General features: G+C 58.6%; 2 protein-coding genes and 1 long non-coding RNA gene across 6 annotated transcripts; 2 read left to right on the top strand and 1 right to left on the bottom strand.

The window, feature by feature from the left end:
• Positions 1-6: 6 nt before the first annotated feature.
• PTRH1 (peptidyl-tRNA hydrolase 1 homolog) lies at positions 7-2,073 on the top strand. The gene is made up of 5 exons (XM_040225229.1): positions 7-123; positions 499-718; positions 1,191-1,290; positions 1,433-1,478; positions 1,582-2,073. Exons 1-5 carry the CDS (start codon positions 28-30, stop codon positions 1,762-1,764), a joined length of 645 nt encoding a protein of 214 aa, XP_040081163.1. The 5' UTR covers positions 7-27; the 3' UTR covers positions 1,765-2,073.
• On the bottom strand, positions 1,838-8,095 carry CFAP157 (cilia and flagella associated protein 157). 4 transcript variants are annotated; one of them, XM_040225191.1, is made up of 9 exons: positions 7,888-8,095; positions 5,587-5,858; positions 4,769-4,922; positions 4,083-4,350; positions 3,560-3,690; positions 3,232-3,382; positions 2,706-2,875; positions 2,351-2,540; positions 1,956-2,045 (listed from the first exon to the last, which is right to left on the bottom strand). In XM_040225191.1, exons 1-9 carry the CDS (start codon positions 8,049-8,051, stop codon positions 1,974-1,976), a joined length of 1,572 nt encoding a protein of 523 aa, XP_040081125.1. In that variant the 5' UTR covers positions 8,052-8,095; the 3' UTR covers positions 1,956-1,973. The 4 variants fall into 4 exon arrangements, with proteins under 4 accessions (XP_040081126.1, XP_040081125.1, XP_040081123.1 ...); XM_040225192.1 differs by lacking the exon at positions 2,351-2,540 and having other exon boundaries at positions 1,838-2,045; XM_040225189.1 differs by lacking the exon at positions 1,956-2,045 and having other exon boundaries at positions 2,204-2,540.
• Positions 4,858-6,617, top strand: LOC120852042. The gene is made up of 3 exons (XR_005718458.1): positions 4,858-4,948; positions 5,117-5,863; positions 6,177-6,617. It is a non-coding gene; the product is annotated as an uncharacterized LOC120852042 (long non-coding RNA).
• Positions 8,096-8,810: the final 715 nt, after the last annotated feature.

Here is an 8,810-nt window from a genome sequence, read left to right as displayed (position 1 = left end):
GGGGTCCGCGTCCTGAAAGGGGGCAGCATGGGGCTGCCTGGCCTCTCGCACGCCGGGCTGTGGCTGAGTCGAGCCATGAGCCGCTGCGTTTTGGAACCCCGACCGGCGGGGAAGCGGTGGCTGGTGAGTGGAGTGGGGGAAAGCCCCATAGGGACTCCCGGGCCTTAGCTCCAGTTCTGCCACAGTCTCCCGGACAGAGTTCTCCCCTTTCCTTGTCTTGAGTTTTCTTATCTAAAAATGGGTCAGATGCTCCGATGGGGCTCCAGACTTCCAGGAACTCCGCTCCTGCACTGCGGGGCCCTGTCCACCCACACCTGGGGGCGCTTCCACTTGGCCTTCTGGAGTCTTGGAGTTTCTTGGACTCCTCCTCTTGGCCCTAACCCACTCCGGCCGTTTTCCATTCACCTTCCTCTGCTTTGGGGCCCCTGGCGGGGGCGCGCTGGGAGATAGATTATGGGGAGAGTTGTCGGGCCTCAGTTTCCCTGATGCCCCCCGCAGGTGGCAGGCCTGGGAAACCCTGGACTGCCTGGCACGCGGCACAGCGTGGGCATGGCAGTGCTGGGGCAGCTGGCGCGGCGGCTGGGGGTGGCGGAGAGCTGGGCACGCGACCGGCGCTGTGCCGCGGACCTCGCCCTGGCCTCCCTCGGAGATGCCCAGCTGGTCCTGCTCCAGCCACGGAGGCTCATGAACCTCAACGGGCACAGTGTGGCCCGGGCGGGTAAGTTGAGGGCCCCACGTGTGTGCCGCCCAGGAGGGCGCAGGGGCCCGGAGGGGGCATTTCTGGACTGCAGCAAATCGGTTCACCTAGAGCTCCAGGTACCTGTTGAGCTCCAATTGCTGCCTGGCCTTGGGTGACTGAGAAATTGAGAACCTCAGTTTCTTTATATGTAGTGGTGGTTTAGTCGCTCGGTCATATCCAACTCTTTGCCACCCTATGGACTGTAGCCCCCCAGGCTCCTCTGTCCATGGGATTCTCCAGGCGGGAATACTGGAGTGGGTTGCCATGCCCTTCTCCAGGACATTTTTCCCAACCCAGGGACTGAACCCATGTCTCATGTCTCCTGCATTGGCAGGCGGGTTCTTTACCACCAAGTGGGGTTAATTGTGGCCCCTCCTCATGGGAGCCCAGAGTCGGGACAGCCTTCCTGGGCGGATCAGTAGTAACTGGGGCCACTGTTTCCTGGGCCAAGCGGAGCTGTTTGGACTGACTGCTGAGGAAGTTTACCTGGTACACGATGAGCTGGACAAGCCACTGGGAAAAGTGGCTCTGAAGTTGGGAGGAAGCGCCAGGTGAGGCCCTGAGCTGCTCAGGTTGGGATACGGAAGCTGACCTCCAAGTGGGGGTAGAGGTGCCGACCCCAGGCTCGGCAGTGGATGGGGTGAAGGGTGCTGACCCAAGGAAGCACTAACTGCCCCCTCCTATCCCTTGAAGGGGCCACAATGGAGTCCGTTCCTGTATGAGCTGCCTCAACTCCAATGTGAGTCTGCCCCTCCATCCTGCACTGAGTTGGGTGGGCTTGCACAGGGCCCCCACCACTCCTTCTTACCAGAGCTCCCTGGGCCCCTCTGGCTCCCCCACAGGCAATGCCACGACTGCGGGTGGGCATCGGGAGGCCGACCCACCGGGACGCAGTGCAGGCCTACGTGCTGGGCCGCTTCTCCCCTGCTGAGCAGGAGCTGCTGCCTCCAGTGCTGGAGCGCGCTGTGGACCTGCTCCTGGACCACATCCGCCAGCGGAGCCAGGGGTCTTCGTCGGGCCCCTGAGGCCAGTGGACTTGGCTGTTTGCTCAACTGTCATGCCTGCACCCACCCACCCATCCACAGAGGTGCCACGCCAGCCTGTGGGGTCTTTTTTTTTTTTTTTTTTAATATCACTCTTCTCTGGGCTGCCCCAGGCTGCCTATGGACTAACGCGGGGACTGTGGCCAGAACAGTCCTTCTCTAGGATAGGAAGTTGATCTTCTCTCCGTGTCCTACTTTGAAAGTAGGGAAACTTCAGGAAGACTAAGCTTTTTGAACCTTTTCTGAGGAGCAGAGGTGTGGATCTGTAAGAATAAAGGTGCCAGCTTAGAAGCTGAAGCTTCCGAGGGGGGGGTGGGAACCCCCTGCCTGTGGAGGAGGGGCCCACAGGGTCCAGCAGGCTCCCCTCCCAGGGGATGTGTGGGCGCGTCTGGGTCCACTGAGGCCTTGACACACCTTTCTTCAGCCCATTTTACAGATGGGGAAGTGGAGGCTTAAGAGAGGTCCAGCCACATCCACAGAGCCACACAGCTGCAGTGTGGAAGAGCTGTGATATACACCCAAGGGTGGCCCTCATTCGGCTGTCCCTGGGGGCCCCTGGCACCCTCACCTCAGGGCTGCTGTACGCCTGTAAGTTGCCCATGCGGGTGGTATGTGAGAGCAGCCTGAGGTCCTCAGGGTTGGGTGGGATGTGGATCCTTCGAGGTACCAGACCCAGGTCCCCAGGCCGGTAGGGTACGATGCTGGACAGCTGCTGCAGCAGAGACCCTGTCCTGAGTAGCTGGGTGCTGCTGCCCTGGCTGTGGGGAGGGGACTGGTGTCACCCCCTCCAAGTCTTAGACGAGGAAGCTGAGGTGCAGAGCAGCTCCGGGGAGCCAGGCTTCTGGCCCCGGCTCAGCCGAGGACAGCCCTTGGACGAGTCCCGTAGCTGCTTCCTCTGGGGTCACTCGGGGTCATGCACTCACCCCTCCCTGGGCAGGCCACAGGGCTGGCTCTTCCGGTGCAGGGCCTCGGCCATCTGGGGGCTCGAGACCACGGCCGAGCCGAGCATAAGCAGCAACTGCTGCAGCATCTCCTTGCGCTGCAGCTGGAACACGACGTCGAAGTCACTGTCTTCCTTGTTAGGCTGCATCTGCTGAGAAGGGGAGGGGTGGGCCTACCAGGTCAGGCCCTTTGTGGCCCCAGCATCCACCGCTGGGAAACTCCAACCCCAGTGCCTGTTAATCTCAGTATTCCCTGGCTGTAGTGGAATACCCATTCTCCAGATGGGAAGACTGATGACTTCCAGGGCCTCAGAGGCCTTCATCCAGTTCCTTTGAGACCTCAAATGGCTCTTCAGCGTGGAGAATCGGAAAAAGACAGATCTTCCAGGAAACTCTCAGGGGAGAGAGGGGCCCTGGGCCTGGCTTGGCCATCTCTGGTAGTCTGCGTATCTCTCTAGTCCTTGATTCGCCCCCCCATCACCACCACTTCCACCCGCATCCAGTTCACCTGCACGATGTCCTGTAGGAAGGAGGTGGCCTGGGCCAGGGCCGTCTCCAGGCTTGCCCGGACCTTCTGCTCTTTGCTCAGTTGCTGCTGGAGCCGCTGCCCCTCGGCCTGCTGCTGCTCCAGCTGCAGGTTCAGCTGGTCTCTTTCGTTCCTGTGTCCAGGACAGGACAGGTCAGCCTCCTCCCCGGCCTAGGACAAGGGGCCCTGCCTTTTCTCTCCAGCCAGCCCTGGGCCTCAGCTTGTGTGACAGACAAAGCCTCCAGGCCCCTGTACAGAGGGGGAGTCGCTGGCCCGTGACCGCTGAGGGGAGGTTCCCGCGGCTCTGCACCTCAGTGCCTGATTCTCCTGCTGCTGCTTCAGGAGGTCCTGCTCCAGCTGGCCCAGCAGGACGCGCAGCCTCTCGGCCTCGGCTGTGCCCTGCTTCAGCTCGTGGCACTTCTCCGTCAGCATGAGGATGACCTGCGGTGTGGGCAGGTGGCCATGCTCTGGGCCTCACCGCAGGCCCTCAGCCAGGCCCGCATCCCCCAGAGAGGCCGGCTGGGGCCCTGGGAGCCCAGCACCCGCTGGACTCACCTCAGGGCTGCTGCGCACCTGTTAAGTCACCCATGTTGGGGGGGGCCCCGGGGATGGGTTCCCTTTCAACCAGTGATGGGGGCTCCAAGTCAAATACAAACCAGCGATGGGGGCCAGAGCCCTCCCAAGGAGGGCCCCATCGCCTCACGGCTGCCTCACCCATGCCCTGACCCCAGGTCCACCCTTGCAGGGGCCGTATTTGCCCCGAGTACAGGGCCCTAGGTTTCCTTGCTGCTCTCCGTGCCAAGCCTCCTGGGGTGAGGGCTGGGAGTGCACACCTTCTGGTGTCCCCGGTTTTTCCTGGCCATGAGCTTCTGGGAGTTCTCCAGCAGCTCCAGCTGTTTGCACAGGTCGTCCCGGTGGCCCCGGAGCTGCTCGTTCTCCGCCAGCAGCTGCGTGCCCTGTCGTGTAATCTTGGTCAGCTGCAGGGTCACCGTGTTGTTCTCTGTGATGGCCCGCTTGGTTGTGTCCCACATCTGGCTCGTGGCCACCTTGCGGAACTCCGTGGCCACCATGTTCACACGCTGGATGATCTCCTTTCTCAGTCTAGGCAGGATGGGTGGGGATGAGGCGGGGTTTGGGCAGAGGGGGGTCCCCAGAGCACCTAGACCTCTCTGCTCCGTCCGCCACAGGAGGGGCCAGGGCCACCAGCAGGAGCTCTTTATTATAGACTCTGTACTATTTTGAACCATGTCCATATATGATGAACCATTAAATATAATTTAAGTCGCAAAAAGTGGCACAAGGAAGTCCAGGGATTCTCCAATGCCTGTGTGAGAACTGGGAACCTATTTCTTTTCTCTCCACAAATCAGCCACAGTTTCGAGGAACGGCAAGTCGGGGCATCAGGGAGCTAGCATGGTTCCCCCCTGCCCAGATAGAAGGCACAGCTGTCGGAGGCCTGAAGACCTGGCTGTACTTGGCCTCAGTGAGGGGGTCCCGTGCCCAGCAGCAGCCTGCCCACCTGTCCTTGTCCAGCACCGACTTCTTCTCCAGGTTGTGCACGTAGTCCTTGTATTCGTTCTCCTGCTTCCGCAGCTGGTCCTCCAGTGACATGAACTTTTGCATGAGCTCCTCTTTCTGCAGCCGGAACTCCTCCAGGGCTGCCAGCTTTCCCCCTGCCCCACCACAGGGCACGAGCCTGGTGAGGGGCTGCCTCGGGAGGGCAGGGTCCCGGGGGTGGGGGCAGCAGGGCTTTGCGTGATGATGCCCCCCACCCTTCCCCATCCAGTAGGGCCAGTCCCCCGTCCCCACACATAATCCTGCCCGCCTTTATGGTTCAGTCTGGAATGCCCTTCCTCTCCTCCCCAAGTCTTTCTAAGCCTGGTTCAGGCTCCACCTCCTCCAGGAAGCCCCCCTTGACACTCTACTCTCATGAAGGTGACAGTGATGACAGCCTCTGACTCCAGACACCTTCTCTGAATCAGGCACTCCTGCTGTCAACTGAAAGGCACAGCCCCCCCTTGCCAGCTGGGTGACCTTGGGCAAGACACTCCACCTTCTTGAAGTGCTTCCTCACCTACCCAGTGGCAGGTGGTGTTGGTGTTTCCTGCCTCAGGATTGCTGGGACCATTACCATGGAAGATACGTGTGGGAGGCTGCATGTAGCTGTTGTTGCTCAAGGAATATGTATCATCCCCATTTCCCGAGTGGGAAAACAGGGTCAGAGAGAATGGCTGGCCCAAGGTCACAAAGACAGTGGGAGAGCCCAGAGAGACAGAGCCTTGGGTTTCCCACCCGCTGTGGTGTGTGCCCGTAGGCTCACCGGCCAGTGCCCCTCACCAAGGATGATGTTCTCGGTGGTGAGCTGGTCCTTGGTCTCCTGGAATTCGTGGCGCACCTGGGCTAGCTGTGCCTCAAAGGCATCCTTCTCTATCTCCTTGGCCAGCTGCAGGCTCTGGAGCTGCTCATTGAGGTCAGTGATCTCATCCACCCGCTGGTTGAGCGTGCGCTTGAGGAAGGCCACAATCTCCTTCTTGTTGTTGGCCAGCTGCTCAAACTCCTGGCGAAACAGCTTCTCCTGCATAGCCAACTCATCCCACTTCCGCTGGTACCTGAGGTAAATGTGGGGCAGAGGTCCAGGGGGCCTCCAGGCAGTCAGGCTGCTCCCGGGACCTTCCCATAGTGGGGCATTGGAGGTTCCAGCCTCATCTCCCCTGGTCAGTGCTTGTGACCGCAGCTCTTGCCGGTGCTCAGTGCTTTACCTGCATAACATCACTAGGGTGTAAGCTCTGTGAGGGTGGAGCCTCTGTTAATGTTCACAGTTGTGTCCCCAACACCTAGCGCCTGCTATGTAGTAGGTACTCGGTGTGTTTGTTGAATCCACAACAACCAAGGAAGTAGGGACTATGATGATTATACCCATTTTACAGGTGAAGAAACTGAGGCGCAGAGGGATGAAGCATCTCTGAGTTAGTAAATGGAAAAACCAGAACTTGAACCCAAGTCCGTCTGATACCCTAAAGTTAAGGGTCTTAAGCATAATGCTTGCTGCCAGCTCTGTGCCCTGCTTAATACTTTCACACTTCATAACCCCAAACTCTGCACCTGTGATCTTCCCTTCACTGAGTGAACCCCTGTGTTGCCACCTCCGTGGAGCCTTCCTGGCCCTGAGGCAGCATTTGTGGTCCTCTCTTTGGGGCCCTCCTGTAGACTGACCCTTGTCCCACTGGGAAGTCAAGACCTAACTCCTCGCATCTCTGTATTTTGAGGGGCCTGGCAGAGGAAGTTGGCAAATAATAAGTGCCCAATAACCACCTCTCGAATGCATTTTCCCCAAACACATTCCATCTGGTGTTTCCAGCTTGAGGGAAGCATGTGAATTTTTAAGAGTTGTGTAAGCAATTTTCTAGTTTCCAATGGAATAATGGGTAGAAGCTATTTGGAAAGATGTTTAACTTCATGACTAACTCAACCAACATCTTCTGAACGGAAGCATGGTGCAGGGTGCAAAGCTGGATGACCCGATCTGTGGAGCAAGGAGGCGGACTGGCTTAGGGAAGTCAGGGCCCAGGGCTGGCCCAGAACCTCTTCCCTGGAGTACCTTCCTCTCTCCCTGAGCCTCAGTCTCTCCACCACTTGTCATGGGGATGATTGGAGGGCCTCTCTCATGGGACCACTTTAGGGACACAATGAGTGCCAGTCCAGGAAGGTCTCAACATCAGCTGTGAGTATTTGTAGCAACATGTGAGGAGACCTGTCTGATAGTGTTAGTCACTCATTCGTGCCCGACTCTTTGCAACCCCATGGACTGTAGCCTGCCAGGCTTCTCTGTCCATGGGATTCTCCAGGCAAGAATACTGGAGTGGGTTTCCATTCCCTTCTCCAGGGGATCTTCCTGACCCAGGGATCAAACCTGGGTCTCCTCCTGCACTGCAGGCAGATTCTTTACCATCTGAGCCACCACCAAAGGGGTGTGTCTTTTGAGGGTCACCCTGAGACTGGGCTAGTGCATCATAACTGAGAGGAAACTAGTGCAAGAATAAGAAAAGTGGGCAAGTGCATGTCTCAGGAGAGTTAGAGAACCCCCCTCCACACACCACCACCCACCTCGCACAGCCCTCCTCGTTGACATTTGGGAAAACAGTGCTGGCGTGGACAAGTGGGCTTGGCAACTGGAAGAGCCAGTGGGGCCCATAGCTCAGGTGATCACGGCACAGGCATTGTGGAGGTAGTGGGGGGCAGGTGGGAGGAGGGGCACGTGGTCACCTGCCTGCCAGGGGGCTGCCATCTCCAATTCGTCCCTCCGATTGAACTCTGCCCTCTTATGTAAAACGCCTGGTCCTGGGGGGCAAATGTGAGGCAGGAGGGACGTAGTCCTTGCCTGGGGAGGGGTTAGACTCTTAACTAGGCACTGGGCCCCTGGAAACTCTGGGAGCTAAGATGGGGCCAAGAAATCCATTTTTCTTCAAAATCATGAAGCCTCCCAATGTTACCTTTGAGGAAACTGCGGCAGGGATGGGGGGTGGGTCTGGACATCCCCTGGGAGGCCAGAACACAGGGGCCCCCACCGACTGAACCTGCACAGTGGCCAGCTGTGAGTCACTCCCTGACCTGGCAGGACCACCCTGCCTGCCCACCCACCGGGCCAGCCTGTCCTCCAGGTTGCGGATCTGGATGTGGTAGAACTCTCGGATCTCCTCGCTTATAGGCATTTCCATGGGCTTGTTGGCCAGGTTGGGATCCTTCTTGCTACCTTTCTTCTTCTTGAGCTCGGGCTCTTTGGCCCCCTTCTTTTTAGGAGCCATGGCTGGCGGCAGCCACTACTCCAGGGCCCCTTTAAGAGGCCAGGTGGTTGCTAAGGAAGTTCCTCACATACATAGCAACAAGCTTAAGATGTGAAGCCAGGCTTAAAGGGACCTTCCCTCTTCCTGGCGAGGATGGGCTTCAGGGACCAGCCTCCTGCTCCAAGGCCAACAGCGCCACAGAGACCATAGGCCTGGGTGTCTTAGACCATGGTGTCTCAGAGACCAGGACGCCAGGCTCACTGGGCACTCTTTCGGGCTCAGGGAGACCCTTCCTTCCCTCAAGAGGAAATTGGTGACATGGGAATATTACAGTGGGTCAGAGCCCTAGAAGGGCTTCCCTTATGGCTCAGATGGTAAAGAATCCACCTGCAATGCAGGAGACCCGGGTTCAACCCCTGGGCTGGGAAGATCCCCTGGAGAAGGAAATGGCAACCCACTCCAGTATTCTTGCCTGAGAATTCCATGGACAGAGAAGCCTGGAGGGCTACAGTCCGTGGGGTTGCCAAGAGTCAGATACAACTTAGCGAGTGAACCAGACCACAAAGTCCAGCAGGCCCTCTGGCAGCCGGGTCTCCGGAGGGGAGTGGGCGAAGTACATACAGCCCAGCAGACTGCAGTGTTAGCCCAGGTCAGTGGCCTGTGGACTCACAGCACTGCCATCTCTAGGAGGTTCTGGAGGGAGGAAGCCCAGCCCCAAGGGAGACAAGGAAGCCAGCTTTCTTTATAGTCCACCTCTCATATCCATACACGACTACTGAA

The sequence above is a fragment of the Oryx dammah genome, unplaced genomic scaffold (assembly GCF_014754425.2).
Source record: "Oryx dammah isolate SB20612 unplaced genomic scaffold, SCBI_Odam_1.1 HiC_scaffold_25, whole genome shotgun sequence".
Lineage (NCBI taxonomy): Eukaryota > Metazoa > Chordata > Mammalia > Artiodactyla > Bovidae > Oryx > Oryx dammah.
This window is presented reverse-complemented; position numbering and strand designations above follow the sequence as displayed.

Bases quoted from the DNA above. Each gene is read 5' to 3' on its own strand.
- PTRH1 (XM_040225229.1), top strand. From the start codon at position 28: ATGGGGCTGCCTGGCCTCTCGCACGCCGGGCTGTGGCTGAGTCGAGCC. The intron at 124-498 runs GTGAGTGGAGTG...TGCCCCCCGCAG, and splicing joins CGGCGGGGAAGCGGTGGCTG to GTGGCAGGCCTGGGAAACCC. The intron at 719-1,190 runs GTAAGTTGAGGG...TCCTGGGCCAAG, and splicing joins GCACAGTGTGGCCCGGGCGG to CGGAGCTGTTTGGACTGACT.
- CFAP157 (XM_040225189.1), bottom strand. From the start codon at position 8,051: ATGGCTCCTAAAAAGAAGGGGGCCAAAGAGCCCGAGCTCAAGAAGAAG. The intron at 4,923-5,586 runs GTGAGGGGCACT...GTGGTGGGGCAG, and splicing joins CACCGAGAACATCATCCTTG to GGGGAAAGCTGGCAGCCCTG. The intron at 3,691-4,082 runs GTGTGCACTCCC...CCCACACCGCAG, and splicing joins AAAACCGGGGACACCAGAAG to GTCATCCTCATGCTGACGGA.